The 19,012-nt window shown below is 43.8% G+C and overlaps 1 protein-coding gene across 4 annotated transcripts in view; it reads right to left on the reverse strand.

Annotated features, from left to right (window-relative positions):
• FRMPD4 (FERM and PDZ domain containing 4) overlaps window positions 1-19,012 on the reverse strand; it is a 490,887-nt gene that overhangs the window by 106,041 nt on the left and 365,834 nt on the right. For all 4 annotated transcript variants that reach the window (XM_019495129.2, XM_014607778.3, XM_019495130.2 and 1 more), the window contains 2 exons: window positions 11,379-11,539; window positions 6,679-6,781 (listed from right to left, as the gene is read on the reverse strand). In XM_019495129.2, coding sequence (XP_019350674.2) covers window positions 6,679-6,781; window positions 11,379-11,539 — 264 coding nt within the window. The remainder of the gene's footprint in view (window positions 1-6,678; window positions 6,782-11,378; window positions 11,540-19,012) is intronic.

A 19,012-nucleotide genomic window follows, 5' to 3' on the forward strand; every position in this document is an offset into this window, starting at 1 on the left:
CCTTGCACTCCACATACCCACACACCCACAGTCTCTCACAAACTTATACCCTCCCACAATATACAAGAGTAAGACTTCATTTTAAGCTATTATACAATCACTTCTATGTATGCTACACAAACACATGTAAACCAGGACAAACATATTTTTTAAAATCAAATTAATTAATGTTTTAGATGTTCACTTTTTAGAATATAATTCGGTATTTTTCTCATTCCAAGATGGCAAAATCTCTTGCTGAACAGAGTACTTCCAGGGGCTGGAGCCCCAACAAAGAACTGGACTCAATCCATCCAAAATTATATGCAGTGGAACTAGGTCATCTCCTGACTAAGACAAGTTCAACATCAAGACATGCAGTTGAGAATAGGGTAATCTATGTTGGCTGTAAGAGCTGGGTGAGTCCGTGCCCCCATGGCAGAGTCCCACAGGGTGCAGGGCCACTGTACAGCTGTACAGATGTATGTACAGTTCGATCATACACTGCGCTAACAATAGGGCAGTGTGATTGACTGACTCACACTGACCATGGTCAGCCTGTGCTTCCCTGCAGCCCAATGTGGGGATTATGAAGGGGTTTTGTTCTGTTCCCTGCTGGAGCAGTAAAGTTCAGAAAGCAACACATTACCTGCCTGAGGGGAAGAAGAGGATGCTGAAGCAATACAGCAAGAGAAGTTACAGCATGTACAGACATTAACCCTGGCTGGTCCCAGATTATTTTTCTCCTGCAGTGGCTATTTTTAACCTTGGAGAAAAAAACCTGAATATCTGTCTATTCATGGTTTCTATTAGGAGAGCAGCAACTCTCCCAGGAGAATGGAAGTGGAGAATTGGGCACTTCCAAATATACAAAAGTCTCCCTTATTGTGTGATGACATTAAAGTTACCATTCCATTCATTGTACGTCTTGATATTGATCGCTCCTAAATAGTGGTATTAAGTACACTGTGAAGAATTTAAACTCACAGGATCTGTAGCCAAAGTACAATAAAAACAAGCCAAGCAGCTTCTGCTATATTATTTCATAGTCTGTTCTTTAAATTTTATCTGTTTTGTATGCAGTTTGCTTACTCCTTGCCTTGATTTTAATGACATATTTACACCCTGGTCTTGTTTTTTAGGTGATTTTCTCTTCTTAATTTTAAGAGGTCTTCTTCCAGAGAGCAGTTTTACAATTCCTAAAAATATGACCTGCCTTTTTAGTGAACCAAACAAACTTGACTTCTGGGCATCTGCCTGAAAATAGCTCAACAGAGAACAACAGGATGCAAAAGTCATTGAATATTTCCAGAAATAATGATATCTTGTGTGTTACAGCTGTAAGCCAGGCAGGATCAGTATCTCTAGGTTTCAAAGGATGACCTGAAATCTATTTAAATATTGCCAGTAAAGCAGGAACCAAGAAAATGAAATGGATTAGATTGACCTACCGACTTTCTTCATTATTACAAAATGAATATCTATAATCGTTGCTATACTTCTGACCACTCTACATTGCAATAGAACTTCTCAATGTACAAGATCAGGCTATCTAAAAGCAAATCCATTCTTGTGTCTTTGATCAGAAATACCCCAAGGTGGCTTTAATGCTGAGTTACACAGCTTCCCATTTATGGAAAAGTTCTTATTTTTCAAAAAGGCTTATTTTAATATAACCAGTTCTAAAATGAATCCCTAATCATGCCTTCAAGCTTAATGATAAGAGGAAGTAATATAAACAATGCAAACTTAGCATCTCCACTATCCTCATTTATTAAAGCTGGCATGCAGTACAAATTTGCTAGTCATAAGAGTTTTGTACTTAATTTTGAATAGTTGGGGGGCGGGGGTAGGGGAAGAAAGTTTACTATAAGCTTTGGCACAAGTGGACATCATTCTATATAAAAGTAATCGATGCAAAAGAAATGCTCCTGGCTATTTTATAGAAACAAATGCAGATAAAGTACTTGGGAGGGATAAAGTACTTGTTGAAAAAGTGAGCTTTTGTAGCGGTAGAATGATAAAAATGGGACCTCTTGGATATAATTTTTAATGTAGGATATTTTCTTTCTTTGGATTTAAAATTTCTTGCAACTAAATGCCTTCATTTAACGTCCCTTTCAACAACCTTAATGGGTTCAGAAACATAAAAGTGAAAATCCTCACCACGTATTTTAAAATTCATTTGTAAAATTATTAAAAATAAAACAGAATATATATTTTAATGCAATACTGAAGGCTTGGCTTGGCATCTCAAGCATTTGAAATGTCCAGACCTTTCAGTTGAATTGTCCTCATTACCTGAGTGTTGCCTGTTTTAACTTTTGTTTCAAAATACATGTAGCTTTTGCTAAGGTTGGCATAATAAAATCTAGGGATCTATATTCTGAAATTTAATTGTTTGGTTTTTTTTTCTTTCATTCTTCAACTAATGAAGGCAGATTTGTTCTCAGCTTTGCAGTAACTTTCACAGGGCTGGATAGACATAACCACAGACTTTGGCATCGCTAGTTCTAAATATCTCTTAGATCTGTTCAGTAGTAGATAATACAGTCATGCATGCAAGCAAATAATACTACCACCCCAAATTAGTATGCGAGTATATATCCCCAACTTGCGGGCAGAAAGCTCACTCATCACTGATTGCCTACTAGCTGGAAAGCAAGATTAAAACATTTTCTCTGTCCCTGCTGGAAACCTGAGACTCAGCATTGCTTTCGAAGTAGTGAATGTATCTATAGGTGACCTTGGTTAAGATACACTATTTTTCAGGCACAGAGAATTGATTCCAGATGTCCCCATTGAAATGGTAGTAAGCTCTTTATGTGAAATGAAGTATTATATAACCCTAACAGGTCACTATGAATTGCATTAAAAAGAAGACAACTTCTGTCAAACCCCTAGAAGCAGAGAAATAAAGAGAATGGTAGAAAAACAAAGTTTCTCCCTCTAATTCAGTAACACTTATAAGTTTTATTTACAATACCCCAGCTAAGATGTTAAGTATGGGTGCGTACAGCTGTTTGCTCCACCCAGTTTATGTTCACAAGGCTTGCTTTAACCTGCACAAACACAAATGGGGAGTGGCATGTACAGCTGTTTGCCAGTCCCAGGAGCTGCACAGGGAAACTGGAGTAAGTAACTTGGGGTGGGGTAAGGGACAGGTGGGACTGTCTGGTTTTTGGTGGCAGGGCTGCAGGAGGGAAGGGGTTATCTGTCTGGAGGGTAGGAGTGTCAGGGTGGGGGCACTAAAATTAGCTGCTGAGGGTTGGGGGGGGTGGGGTAGGCTAAGGAAGAGCACAGCCCTGAGACTGTGGCAAGTGGCTAGGCTTTCCCAGCCCCACGGCTGCTCTCCAAATACACACAGGTGTTTGATAGATCAGGTTAACGCGTTCTCAGTCTAAGTTAGTTCAGCTCCTCAGGTGAATTAGTTTAGATCAGGCCTACCATTTTTTGCATGCAGTTTGCATTTTTTGCACAGATGGGCATTTAGATTGAATTAACCCTAGTTAGCTTGATCTAAATGTAACAGCTGTATGTACCACATGGCATCATATAATTATAACATCTGAATTTCATTTTGACATATCATCACTCAGGGCAGCTTCTAAATTTGTCTCAAATTTGCCTCATTTAACTCCCTTTGCCTCAAACCTAATCAGATAATCTGTTTTTCCTAGAGTTACTACTGCAAATTATTAACAACAAATGAAGGCGAGAGTGGTCATAACTCCAGTTATTACATGTATGTATCTTAAAGAATCAGAGAAAGAGTCTAGGCTATTGTCACGGCGGGGTCCTCCAGGAGGGCCGTGATCTCCTTAGGGCCCCCGTGCCTATTCGGCCCAAGGGCACCCTCTGTTCTCGCCCGCCACGTCTTTGATCTTGAGTTCAATTGGGAGGCTGCCTTACGTCTCCTAGGCACGGTTAGCTGGGACCTCTGTCCCCGTGTTCTCCCGGACCCACCGGGGGTCTCCCTGTACACTGGGTGCGTTCCAGGCACCCTAGCCTTATGGGCTATGCATGGGTCCTACCAACCCCTAATACCATGCCCCAAGCCTCGCAGATGTACTGGACATTGGTCTGTCAAAATACACGCCAGCTCCCCTGGGCCTCCTCTGTGGTCTAGCCCACTCCCGGGCCTTCTCTAATATAAGGCCCCTCACAGGGACTCTCGTCGAGCCCACTCTGGGCCTTCTCTAAAATAATCTAGCTTGCTACGGGACTTCTTACTGAGCCTCCGGTCCTTTAGGCCCACCGCACGGCTACCATCTCTTATCCAGGCTCACCGCGCCGCTATCTCCTTTTGCCGGGGACCACCACAGCACCTTGCCTTTCTCCCGGGGTGTTGTACTGCTAACCCCTTCCGTCGGGGTCCACCGCAGCACCCTGCCCCTATCTGAGGGCTATTGCTGTACTAGCCTACAGCCGGGCTCGCCATGCCCGTCTCGGGCTTCTCAATAGTCCCCCTTCTCTGGGATCTTACATGCCCGTGCCGGGCTTCCTGATACTATTGCCCCTTCTCTGGGGCTTGCCGTGCCCCCGCTGGGGCTCCCTAACAATGCTGCGCTCTCACTGGCACCGGGGCTCCCACACCACTGGGGTTCCCCTCCTGAGAATACTGCGCCCTCACTGGCGCTAGGGCCCCACCCCTCTGGGGTCCCTATGAGGCCTCCTCCAATCCCTTATAGCCTCACCCTTGCCACCGGTGTAATAAACACCAACACTAACAAAACAAACCACAAGCTTCCTGGCTATAACTTAACTTAAGGCCGTCTGGCTGTAACAACATAGCTTCTGCGTCCCAGAGCCACCACCCTTCAGTCTGCTTGAGTGGTACTCGCATCCTAGCTCTGTGAGCTCCTGCCCCTCTGGCTGCTGGCAGCCAACTCCCAGCCTAGCCTTGGTTCCAGGCTTTATAGGAGCCAGGCCCTGCCCTACATTACCAGCTGACCGCCGTCAGGTGTGAGTTAATCTATCTGGGATTGCCCTGGCAACTCACAGCTGCGCTCATTATCCCTGCTAGGGCTTTTCCCCCAGCAGTTTTCCCCTCTCTAGAAGCGGGGCAGCGAGGTGCCCCACGACAGCTATAATATGATGATTTGATGTAGCAATAAAAGTATTCCAAGGAAGTTTACAATGACCAATTAAATTCTATGCAACTATTTAAGGATTTTACACTGGCACAGATGGGCAATAACTGGGCACTTTGAAGAAAAAAATGATAGAAACAGCAGTGTCTCAAGAAATTTCGTGAACTCTCTGATGCTCTTGCCATTTTTGTGATAAAAGCCAGAAGTATTTTGTTGTAGGTTGATTTGTGTTACAGCATTTTATTTTGTTTTATTTTATTCTATTTCGTTTTAAGCAGTGAAATGTTTGATGTTGATGTTGTCAGTACTCTAAGGTAGAAAGGATTCTTTGAAAAGGAAGGCTGTTCGGCAAGTACTAAAGATAGTCAGATTTTGGATTCAATTAGTCACCTCTGGATCCATAGCTGGATCCCATCAACTAAGAACATCTTGTGCCTAGCTCTCACATGCTTCATCTTGAGTCTTATGATCTGCAGTATTTCAGGAGAATGCAGCTGATACAGCAATTCATAAAAATGAATCTGGATGTGGACACTTTTTGAGGAGTAACATAGTTAATGTACTGTCAACACTGAGAGCTACCAGATTTAAGAGAAGAAACCTCCATGTAACATGCCAGCCAAAAGATGCACATAGTTGGGCCTTGAAACTTTCTCTGACACTTCCTAGCCCAAGGACTAAACCTGTTAGCCCACGTGAAAACGATACGTAGCACACACTTTTTTAAACAGTCCTGGTCCTGAAATGTAAAGCAATTGTGTATTACATTAACTCTAGAATTGGCAATCAATTTGACATTCAGTAACATTCTAATACTCATTGGATCTTACTCCTACATCTATTATATCTTTTTTAAATTTTCTTGGTGTTGTACCACATATTTTCCTGTTATTCATCATATTACATCCTTTTTTGGAATTTGAGTGCGTTTCTCTTCTTTTCCTTCTCTCTTTTGCCATCCAGTTTTAGCTTTTCCTATTTTTCTTTCTCTACACTGTCTTTCATTCCCTTCCTCAAACTGCATTTAATGCCTGCCCCCTCACTCCGTCACACAAACTCACATCCATGTCAAGCCTGCCCCACCTGCTCAGCACCTATTTATACATATCCACTCTTGGATTCACTCCTGCCTTCCCCACTGCATTCTGGTGCCACTCTTTTCCCTCTTCGCTCTCACACTCCAGGACTACCCTAAAAAGAGAGTAGATCAGCAGTCACTGCAGCTGCTATGCTCAAGGACTGGCCCCATAGCTAATCCACTTTCCTCCCTCTGCCAGATATTCCAGATGATGTGTTCCTGCCCCAGACAGCCCACTGACCTCCTCTCACTTCTTGCTTTCCAAAACAAATAATGGAGTAGGATTTTTCAAACCTTTAAACCTTTACAACACTTAACTGATCCTCCTCACAAGCTCCAAATTTTTTTGGAGGTACACCAATATATTTTTCCCCATAACTACTTTTCCCATGACTAACAGAGTAATATGCAATGAAACATCCTTTCAATAGTACATATTATTTGATGCAACACTGACACATTATCAAATGACTGTACTGACAGTGAGCTGCCACAGGTTCATGGTTTATATTATAGGACATCAACTACCTGACAAGGTCAATGACTCTCTCCCTTGGAGCAGTGCTGACTGGTTCATCATTAATCATTATGATCTGATCTCCTGGTATAAGTTTTCCTTCAGAAGGGCCGCCTGGAGACAAATGAGAAATAAACACAAGTTAGTCGAGCTTTGTAAACACACAGCCTCCTCTACTGTATAGGTACTATGTACAGTTTTGTCAGGAGATAAAGGGTTTGTCCACCAAAAGACACTCTGGGAAATCACCTGAGAGCACGAGAAATTGTGTGGCTTCTGCTAGAACCATTTTGCTCTACTACAATAGTTGCATCAGCAGGATGAGCAGCACACCATGGGGGGACAAGCTGTTAAACGGGCAATGGGCAACAGCAGCTGGCAGAGAGTGTGGGCAATTTATACACACCTTCTGCCAGCTGCGGTAGGGTGGAAAAAACCTCAGCAGTAGAGCTGGTCTTACTCTGCTGGTAGAAAGAAAGGCTTGTCCTTATCCTAGCAGAGCTGTGAGTATGGACACACAGTTTTGTCAGCAGAACTGGAGTACTGCCAGCAAAACTATGTAGTGCAGACCAAGACATAAAGTGCTTTGCACTTCTGCTGATGGTACATCTCCACTACAAGAACCGCCTTGCTAGACAGCAAATGTCTTAAATGCATGAGTGCCTGGAATTAGGATCCTAAATCGATACTTAGGAACACAAGAAAATAGAGCTTGATTTTTCCAGCCATGCCAAAAGAATATACGGATGATCAACACCACTGGAAATATGGCGATTTTTATTCAGGTTCCTAAACTAACTATGGAGTTACTTAGATATGAAAGTTAGAGCCAACGTGTATTGACTTCTGAGTATTGAAAATATATTCAAGTACCAATTTTTTCTTAAAGCACAAAAGCTTTCTGCTTTTCACAAGCAGCTCACAGAAAGGGAGAAAAGTGTCACAGCCTCAAATGAAAAGATAATGTCTAGTCATTAAACTTCCTTATGATAGGATAAAAAAAATCACCACTGAAAATGAAGACTTAAAAGGAAAAAAAATTACTGCTCACTACAATTCATTCAGATAATATTTGAAGTTGTTCTTTCATCCATTTGGTTTAGAAGAAGTATTTTAGGGCCTTGTTACACATTATGCTGTGAGATACACAAATGTTGATCAGTGGTAGTGCTATCTTGGAGTCACAGGAGATGTGTAACTGCTGACAGTGGGGGGGGGGGCATCACTCCTCACTGCCACTGCAGTGGGGGAGCATAAGTTTGTGGTGCCCTGACTGCTGCCCCTACTGCTGCCAGGCATTGGATCCAATGGGACTACAGCTCCAAACCCTGCCATTGGCACAGAAATTGTGCTGCTGCTGCCACTTCCACTGCTGCTGGGCCCTGTGCCCCTCTGTCAGCGCAGTAATTTGGGGAGGGGGCATCATCAATGCTTGGAGTTTGGAGCAGTCACACCCTTAGTTTAGAAACCTTCCCCAACTGTCCCCCACCTGCACAGCTTTGACTTGCCACTAGAGGCCTGGTAAGCACGGGCAGGATTAGGAGCTGTAGGTCTGAGTTGCCACTAGCGGGCTGGTGAGCCAGGACAGGCTTCCATCCCTGCTCTATGGGTCGTGGGTTTGAGAGATCCTGGGATACTAGAGGACTTCACCTTGGGTTGCACCTCTGTGGGGAGTGACCACACCTTAATGGAACAGGAGCTGGGTAATGTGGATCAGAGATAATCCTGCTCTGGAGTGGCCTAATTTGAGCCAAATGATGAGTGCTTAAAACCACTTTAAAGTGTTAATGTATTGACAATCCAGGGCCTAAGAGCTCCAGGAGCCGCCCAAAATTACCAGAACCATAGGGATGCATAGAGGGAGTACAAGGGAGCTCATGCCTCCCTGAGAGCACTGGTGCCCTCCCCTTATAACGAGCACTCTGGCTGGTAGGGGGCATGGAAAGCACTTGTTCCCCCCTGTAAAATTGACCCCCCTGGTCACCAGCTGGCCACTGGGGGACCTCCCTGCCCTGGTCATGCCCCACTGGTGCCCCCTCAGACTTAGGAGGCACCAGTTGCCCATGACCAGAACAAAGCCCTTACTTTCAAATCTACTACAAATGAAATTTTACCATGTACAAAAGAACTCTGAGGAGGTCCCACTGAGTTAATTTCCATTCCTACTCTGATGATTCAATACAAGCATGCTTCCCAAACTGGCTTTAATGAAAGCTACACTAATCTAAAAAACAAAAGAGCAGTCTGGAGGGTACCTTGTTACAGAATTTGCTTTGGGAACAACAAACATTTTTCTTAATGTGCATACCTGGGTTAATGAAATTAAATCTTTTGACGCGTTATTTTGTAATGCTATGAAGCTTAGCTCTCTATGGAGTGTATACATGTCCACAGTCCCCCAGCTGTGGCAAAGTTGACAAAGTTTGCCACAGAGGTTCAATTTTCATCCAGGGGATGAAAGGGGGAGGTCCTTAGCTCCCTCTGCCACCAGCCACTGAGCTGGACAGGCAGGCTCACTAATACACTTGCATCGTCAGCTGTTGCATCAAACATGGTGGCAGATATGGATCTGCGCACAAACCGGCTAATCAGCAGGGATCCTGGTTTTCTCTTTTGGATTAAAAAAAAGTAACCCCAGATCCACATTTTTTCCATGATTAAAATGAAAAGTCACTAATACAGGGGTTTTCAACCTTTTTTAATTAAAGTACCCCTGATGGCCGGACGTGGAGCTGGGTGGGGGGGAGGAGGGAAGGGAGGTGGCATGCAGTTAGACGCAAAGCAGGGTGGCGGGCAGACACAGGATCAGGGCTGAGGCAGGGCAGGGAAGCTCACCAGGCTGGGGTGAGGGCAGTGGCACCCTTCTGCAGGGCGGGGAAGCTCACTAGGCTGGTGGCGGCAGCTGCTGTGTGTGTTTCCCTGCCCTGCAGAAGGGCACTACTGCCCTTGCCCTGCCCCAGCCCTGCTCCTGGGAGGCGGCAGCGCTCTTTTCCTGCGCGCCAATGAGTACTCCCTACGGGGGTGGGCAAAATGCGGCCCACCAGGCTATTTGATCTGGCCCGCACGACCCCTTAAAATTTAGAATATTAATATTTATCTGCCCCTAGCTGCCTGTCATGCGGCCCTTGATGAATTGTCAAAACTCAGTAAGCAGCCCTCCACCCAAAATAATTGCCTGCCCCTGCCCTAGTACTATTCCAAGTATCTCTGGGGGGTATGTGTATCCCCAGTTGACAACCCCTATACTAATACACACACACACACACACACACACACACACACATACACAGTGGTGGTTCATTTTGATCATGGAAAAACATGTGTTTTGGTTACTGTTTTTAACCTGAAAATTGGGGATTTTTTTTTTAAATCAGAGAAAACCAGGTTCCCAGCTGATCAGGCAATTTCTGCTGCCCAATCAGCAGACTTTGCTGCCATTGCAGCCCTGTCAGAATACAAGATGCACTTCTTTGACCAGGCTTTCGCTAACACAAGTACATAGCAGAGTGTCCATAAAAGAATTAAAATGAGAATTAAACCTCCAAAACAAACCAAATAAATATTAAAGAAAAACATAACACTGCACAAACAATTCTCTCCTTAAAACAGAGGCTTAAGAGAGACTCAACTGCATAGCACATTATATTCATGTAACTTCATGTACATACAGAAAATACTAGATACAGTAAGGCACCAGAAGCTATACAGCATGAGGTATTAAACTCATTTGGTGATCACAGAGATTCTTGTATGCTGCATAACACACCTCCAGTGGCATGGCCAGAGTCAGCAGCATTAATCCACTAGGTGCTAGCCCGAGCAACATGGTAGCTCTGGAAGACATAGGGGTTAATGTTACCACTGCTTGCCCCACTGCCACAGAATTGTATCTGAAACAAGGATCACAACCTGGAAATTTGGTAGCAATGCGGGACTGGTGGGACTGGTCCCGGGCATGAGGGACTGGTGTTAACTTCCATGATCGCCTGAGCTGCTGTGTTGGAGGGCCTGCACCCTGGGGGATAATGCAAATGATGCTGCAGAGGATCTTGACCCAGAATTTGGGTGATGGGGTGCATGCTGGCAGTGTTAAACCGGCTGGGTGCTGGCCCTGCTGACACACCAGCTCTGGTAGTCAGCATGGTGAACGCTACCTAGTATAGATCCCTGTAGGAAACCTTGCAGGCTAAATAACCCACCTCTGCCTGCTAGATCTAGCCTGCAGGCTGTATATTTGAGATCCCTGCTGTACAGAATAGAATGGAATGAAGGGAATTCATCCTTTAAATGAAATTGGTCATTTAGCTTAGTCAAACAATAGTGATAGCTGATGGGAGAAAAAAAGCAAAACAATACATAAGTTGGCTTCTAGCTGCTAACAAATTTGTACTGGAGTTAGAAAGAGATTGGAACGAGGTGGAGGGAGGAGGGGAAGGAAGATTCTCCAGTAGAAGTCCTTACAGGACTATGCCAGTTCTATAGCAACTTGGAATCCTGTTTATAAATCATGATCCCCGTTGACTGCCTGGTTGCTTTAACTGTTTAACAGCACTTTCTTGTGTCACTTCAGTCCCAGTGTACCAAGTCCTCAGTCAGCCTCAATACATGTTCAAAAGCACTAAATAAAAAGGGATTTAAACAATAAGTCAGAAAACATGGGGGGGGGGGGGGAAGGGAGTGGGGAGGACAGAAGAAAGGAGAAAAAACGTACCTGGTGTTACCGAGCGTACAACAACTGGTTTTTCACTACCAGCCACAAAACCAAATCCCAGAACAGGATCCCTCCTCATTTCCACTTTCCGAGGGGCTGGAGGGGTGATTTGGCAGCTCTCTATTTGAGGGTCTTCAAATGTGGCTGACTGTGTCATGTGACTATGGAAAAATATAAGACAGAAAAGAAAAAATATCATTAAAATGAGATTTTGTTGTATGAATTCAGGACAGATAATGTGTGTTACAGCATAGGATGAATACTTGAGCTGCTCTCTCTGGTTGCATCTACATGAGTGGACTGTGCAGTTGTTACTGTGCAATCATTTAGTATTTGAATAAGCAAGTACTAAATGACTGCACAGTAATCAGCGTTACTGCACAGTACCATTGCCGCACAATTTTTTTCCCAAAGCTGCTGTGCAGTAGTAATGAGCAACTGCACAGTAGCTTGTTACTACTACACAGTATTGCTGCCACATGGTTAGTGCCTGGCAATGCTACTGCACAGTTACAACAAGCTATGGCGCAGTAGTTGACTGTTACTACACCGTAGCATCTCATGTAAATGTGCCCTCTGAAAGATCAAAACTTCTTCTAATTAAATGTTTTTAATTCTTGAATTAGGTTTGCTTACATGGAGCTCATTAACTAACTGTTACTAATACCCACACGGAACTTACAGTATTTTTCATCCTTTGTTTCAGAAAGGAGGAAAAAAAATCTTCAATTTAAAGCATAAAAATCCGTAAGTGATTTGCAAAAGAAGAAGGACCACTGAGCCCTGAGCTCAGTTTGCACATAGTTGAGTAAGCACAAGCAAACTGGAAATAAAAGTAACACTCAGTTGTATATATCAAGTACAAGTAATTTTTTTTGTATAAGAGCAAGAAGATTAATACTGTGGAAAATCAAAAGGATAGTTTAAAAAATGAAGAAAAAGGAAGAAAGAAATAGACCTGGTGAATAGTTCTATTTTTTAAATAATATTAATATATTGTTATAATCAGCCCCCCAAAAAACATTAGATGCAATTTATTTTGGGAGAATATCATGATCCACAAGGAAGTATTCAAACCCTGTGCATCAGAAATATTAAAATGTATTAATTTATTAGTGTCCTATCTCTACAAACATTGTGGACACATAAGATATTCATAGACAAGTGTATGCATAAATGTTGTAGATATATGCAGACATATACACATATTTTCTGTTCCTTAGTTAATGGGTGAATTTCTTGTAGAATCACTTTTGGGCTAATACATGCAAATCACCAATGCCAGTTATACAGCTACTCAGCCCGCTAAAGCTTCATCTCCTGGGAGACAGTACTTCCTGGTTCTACTCAAATAAGATAACCCTCATCAGATGCTCTGATGGAGTCAGACTCACTCTAGAACAACAGACTGACAAACGTCTATGTAACCACCAAGTTTCTCCGGAGATGACAGGTGATAATTGGTAAGAATACCACAAAAGCAAACTGTTTAAAGTTTTATTATGTGTTGTCTCTGTAATATTTTTGTCCTAAATAAACCTTCACTATACTTTGTGACAACTGGCAGATCAAAGATCTGCAGGTAATGAACTAAATCCTGAGCTTCTGGGATAATTGCTCAATTGCAGAGGAGCAGCAGCCCTAAAACCTCAGTCTAGAGAGAAAAGAAAACAGATTCCTTTCTCAATACAGGTGATAGCTAGAGGTTTAAGACCTAAGGGACAAGCCCTGGCAGAGGCCACAAAGGAGTCAGAGGTGCAGTTAACAATAGAATTGTCACTGTTATTGGTTTGGAAGTCAGTACCCCTAGAAATGCATGGACTGAAGTTCTGAGTAGCAGAAGCAAGTTAACACCTAGCTGTGTACTAGGGCTGTGTGAAGCTTTGGGTGCTGATTGGATTTGGAGGAGATTCGGCCCGATACGGTAGCCGAATCTCCAAATCTGAATCGAATAAGGGGACCAATAAAAAGGTCCAAATTGATTCGAAACTCTCCGAATTGATTCATAAAAGATTTGGAGAGCTTCAACGATTTGGGCAGTCTCCACCTGCTGCAGCAGGGAGCTGGAGCTGGACTTGGAGCTGATAAGTAGGGGGCGGGGGAGGGGGGACTAGAGGAGGGGGGAGGAGACCATGGGTACACCCCGTCAGGCCCTATCCCCTGCCTGCTCCCCCAGGCCCCCTGAACCCTACCCATTCCCCCACCCCCCCATGGCTGCCCCACCCGCCTCAGCTCCTGGTTCTTTAACAAAAACCAAACCACTCACTGGCTGCTGCCAGGTGGGGGCGATCCCTGCTGCCCCCCCCCCGCTGCCCCTGCTGCATGGGGGGCTCTGCCACGAGCCCTCCAACCCCCCCACTCTGACAGCCCCACCCCCATAGATGCCCTGCCTGCCCTAGCTCCGGCCCTTTAAGAAAAAAAACCAAAAAAAACCTTGGGCCTGACCAGCTCTGAAGCAGCCTCAAGGCTTCAGGGGGCTCATGGAAGAGCCTTCCACACAGCGTGGGGCAGTGGGGATTGCGCCCCCTCGGGGCAGGAGCCGGTGAGTCTGGCATTTTTTGGTTGTATTTTTCCTTAAAGGGCTGGAGCTGGGGTGAGATGGGCAGCCATTGCTGGGGTTGGGAGAGCGGGTGGGGGATGGGCCTGTGAGATTCGGTCAAATCGATTCGGGACAGTGATTCGAATCACCAAATTGAATCGCTGTCCCCCAAATCGGCCGAATCCGAATCTGAAATGAATACTAGCTGCTTCACACAGGCCTACTGTGTACCAGAAATGGTTAGTTTGTAGCAAATGGGAACTGGTTTGTAGTTTCCTTCAGGTTGACCTATCTATCGAATCTTCTCTTTCCCTCCATCTTCAGGAACTTATGTTTTCACATTTTAACAGGAACATCCAAAAATGTTTGTCCAGTTGTCCATGAACTATACCATAAGCAGACAGTAGTATGCAGTAATCATCTTTTTTTTGTCTAGAGCCCATGAAAGTTGCTTCATCCTGCTGCTAACATAATACTTATTCCCACTGGGCATGGTACAAATTTACCCTCTTTCTGGGGTTTGCATTTATTATTCACTTAACAAACAACAGCAAAGCCTCAGTAAGTCTCAGAGGAAGTCTCCTCCTGAGCTTGGATTTATCTAGGGGTTTTCATTTTCCTCCGTAAGAATCTCTTTTTCTGTTTCTACCTCTAGGTTCTCTTAGTTTTTAGTGTGTCACTCACTCCTTCTTATAGTCATGGTGAGAACAAAATGACTTTGTGACAAAAGAGTGACAGTAGAATGAGCCATGTGTCTCTATTTAAGGTTCTAATATCTGAATTAGCATGAGTCAAGAACAAAGAACCTGCCATTTTGTTAGTGTTCCATTTTTGTGTAGCAAGACTGATGTCTGACAATAATGAGGTTTCATAGATTTTTTGCCTCTTTCCCCTGAAATCCCTACGCTACCATTCTGTAAGTATACTAAAGGCCCATGTATAATCATTTTCTCTGATTGTTGCCTCCATCATTGTCATAGGGTCATCATCAGGGATTCTGGTTTTCTCTGATTAAAAAAATCCCCAATTTTCAGGTTAAAAAAAGTAACCCAAAATATCCATATTTTTCTGTGTTTGAAATGAAACACCACTGTGTGTGTGTGTGTGTGTGTGTATTAGTGATGTTTCATTTTAATCATGGAAAAATGTGGATTTGGGGTTACTTTTTTAACTGAAAAATTGGGAATCTTTTTTTTTAAATCAGAGAAAACCAGTATTTCTGGTCATCATGACTTGAAGCTGCCACCAGTGAAGAAGGCCAGTATTTACACAGTGGCAAGTGAGCCAGTGACTTGCAAGCCAGTACCTTAGTCTTTAAAAATACTATTTTTTTTCAGGATTGTTGTTCTTTTATGCCACTGTATAGCTTATCTCCTTGGGCATTCTCATGTTTAGTCTGGACTGACAAGGAAGTAAATGGTGTCAACTGTAGACAACAAATTCCTAAACCAGAAATGGGATAATGTTCAAAAGAAGAGCTGTAAGAACTGATGCTTCGTTCCATCCTCTTCCTCATTTTACATTAAGAACTTTCCAAGACCTATTATCCAAAATCTAAGAACTAAGAATCAGTGGGCATATCTACATGTGCTATTAGCACATATGAATAAACTCAGCCCAGCTGACTTCCCATCCCCAGCCTGATCATAGGGCTGGGGAGGGGAACTGAGTGATCAGGCTCAGTTTCTTTCCCCAGCCTGATCACAGTGCTTGCGAGGGGAAGTGAGCCTGGGCTCAGTTCCCTTCCCCTGCTGTGATCGGCTTCCCACAGCCTGGCGGTGGGAGATGGGGAGAGCCAGGGATGCACTCCCGGCTGCTGCTGGGTTCTCCCCTGTCTCCCACCACCTCACTGCTGACTTTGAAACGCGAAATGTTTCTAAACTTTCGAAACATTTCAAGTAGCCTCGTTTTTTTTCGAGGCTGTTTCGAAGTCCTTTGTTTTGATTTGATTTTGCTGTTTTGAGCTTGAAATGAGTCGAAACAGTGTCGAATTGAAACAGCTGGCAACATTTCACACAGCCTTAATAATTACCTAAAAAGTCACTATAATATACATTTTCATAGATGTTTGTACTAAGTAGTATCGATAAGGAACCTTGCTCAGAAACTTTTCAGGTGAACAGTAAGATAAACTAACATAACCTCCTAGGCTAGGGACAGACATTCAAAAAGTCTGACCTTGAATGGATTTAATTTTTGCAGGTTAATCTAACCTGCAAAGTGTGAACTGATTTGGAGGTGGAAAGACATTCCCTTTTCATTCCAGAAATGCAGGCACATGCCTGCAGTAGGTTAGAAGCTGGGGGCACTAAAGCAGCCCTCTCTTCCCTTCTACAGTGATGACCTCAGGGGGGATGTGGCTAGGCTCCGGCAAGACATTGATTAGGGAGGGGCATAAACCCCCACCCTGCATGCATCATCCCAGGCTTTTCCCCACTTGCTGCTCAAGGGCCAGGAGTTTTGCCAAATCCTGCATCTGTCAATACTAAGCTCTTCAATCTCCCTCTCCCTGCTTCTTCAAACTGTCTGCAAACCAGGTCATTTCTAACACTTTCCTCTGTCCCCTCTTGATGACTGACAGATTGCAGCTAGCAGGTTGCTTGTCAGAACAAAGTTTATCAGCCCATCAAGCCCTACAAAAGAAAACAGCTCTCTCATTAGTTTCAAGCTTTTTTTTTATCTTCAGGGTGCATTTGCATTTACAAGCCACTAGCTGTTTGCCTTTATTCCAGGGAAATTGGAGACCCATACAGATACCTCTCAACATTAGCTAGCATGGCGGGGGGGCATGGCCAGATGCCAGGTCCCTGCGCTGTGGTCCCTACTGTGGGAGAGTGGTGGGAGGGGGATCCCTGCTTGAGCAGCCAGTGGGGGGGGGAAGCCTGGCAGCTGCGGCAGTCCCAGACAGAGCAGTAATAATGCTCTGCCTAGGAAGAAGAGAGGCGGGGCCACTCTGATCTACTTCAGCAGACAGCCCAGCCCAGGGCTGCAAAGCATCTGAGATGCTGGGGGAATCTGGTTTAACTTAAATCAGAAGGGGTCTGGGGCAGACGTTACATAAACTGGTTTGACCTAAATCAGTTAAGTCTGATACTACATTCAACCAGGTTTATCTTAAACCAGTTTCAGCCATTTTGAAACTAGTTTATGTGCACTGAACTTACATTCTGTTCCAGGTTTAAACCAGTTTCTGATCACTTAAACTGGTTTATGTGTAACTTCTGTCCCTAGCCCAATAGAGCTGAGAGGAATACTCACACCTTTGGCATATCCCTACAGTGTGTGGTTGTGGTGGTGGGGGGGTGGAGGGTGGCAGGGGTGTTGGGGGGTCCTTTTCATCTGTGTTCATCAAGATGCCAATTTTAGCAACACAGTGAAGGTAGAGTTAAGTGTTGCACTTAAGGAAATAGTCAATCTCTCTCTTATGTATAAAAAAAATCCTCCCCAAAATTATAGTACTTACTCTTGTTGTATAGGATTATTTCTTTTGAGAATCTGCAAGTAAATTTTAGTAATTTAGGAGTTAGTAGTAATTTCTAAATGGATGCCTCAAGAAATGTAGAACCCAGTGTCAGACATCTTTTTATAGTAAGGTTGGAGTGTAGCTGCAATGGTCCAGGAAATATCTGAGAGGCAAGGATTTTTTGTGATTATCTTTTATTGCACCAATTGTATAATTAGAAGAGCTGTTGGATAAGCTTTCAGGCATGTCTGAAAGGCACTTCATGCCTGAAAACTTGTACAACAGCTTTCCCAACTACACAATGGATCCAATAAAATATCTCACAAAAAATCCTTGCATCTGGGACCTTTCCTTCCTATCCCAAAGTATCTTCATAGAATAGTACACATAATAAAACAACTCTTTTTTTTTTTTAAACTCACTGAAATATTGTATCTAGACTGCATTTGATTTTTTTTAAAAGACTAACTTTTTTTTTCATTGGCCTTCATAATGAAAAGTTTCTCTTCAGCAGGAGAATTCCATAAAGAAAGACCATCTTCAAAATGGCTGACATTATCAACAACATTATCAGTTGGTGTCAAAAGCAGTCCCCAAATGCTCTTTTCAAACTATATCTTATCTCCTACAATTTTCAATTCCTTTCTGAATCCTGACCCAGTAACTGACAGTGATCTTTCCTGAAATCATTTCACTGGGAACAATGGGAGACTGTTTCTGTTTTTAGAGGGCAATTCTTTGAAAGTTTCTCTGTAGGAGATTTTATGAATCAGTTATGCATGCTAACAAATACTAACAGATAAACTTTCAGTTATGAAAAATAACAGCAGAAATGACAGTCCTGAGGCCTGTTGCATCAGTTCTACTTAACAGTAAAAGTAAGGGAAGAATGAGAGAGGAGGTTTGTGTGTGCCCACATACAGAGAAGAATGTGGGGTTTACAAACAAGGGGATAACTGTAGTATGTGCAACGTGCATGCAATGTGCATGCAAGGGAAAGTAGAGAGTAAAATGTAAGAAAAATGTGAAGGATAAAGTAAACAATAGAGATCCACTCCAGCTGCTCTGCATTGATCTGGCAGTACAACAGCATGCAGCTCTAAACCCATATTAACTAGCCAGATGCCACACCACAGTCTTGAACTTAGGACCTCAACCTAGTCAACACAGCCACTTGCCCCAGATTGCTACCCTATGATTAATTACCCAGACTGATCTAGGATGGCCTGAAGCCTCCGGCAGGGCCTGACCCTATCACCAGAGTGGCTGGTGATGATCACTTGATAATTCTCAATAGGGCTGTGCGAAGCTTCAGTTGGTGATTTGATTCAGAGGAAATTCAGCCAGATTCGGTGGCTGAATCTCCAAATCGGAATCGAATCAGGGGACCAATTTAAATGTCCAAATCAATTCAAAGCTCTCCAAATCTTTGAAAATTCAGATTCAGACAGCTTTGATGATTTGGGCAGTCCCCGGTGGCTGCAGCAGGGAACTGCAGCCACTCCGAACTGGTAAATACTAGGGGCAGGGGAGTGGGGAGGGGACCATGGGGGGACCCCTGCCAGCTCCCCCGACTGCCCCACTCCTCCAGCCCTCCCCAACCCCCACCCACTCCCTTAGCCCCACCCCCCA

This window comes from Alligator mississippiensis, chromosome 1 (genome assembly GCF_030867095.1).
Source record: "Alligator mississippiensis isolate rAllMis1 chromosome 1, rAllMis1, whole genome shotgun sequence".
Taxonomy (NCBI): domain Eukaryota; kingdom Metazoa; phylum Chordata; order Crocodylia; family Alligatoridae; genus Alligator; species Alligator mississippiensis.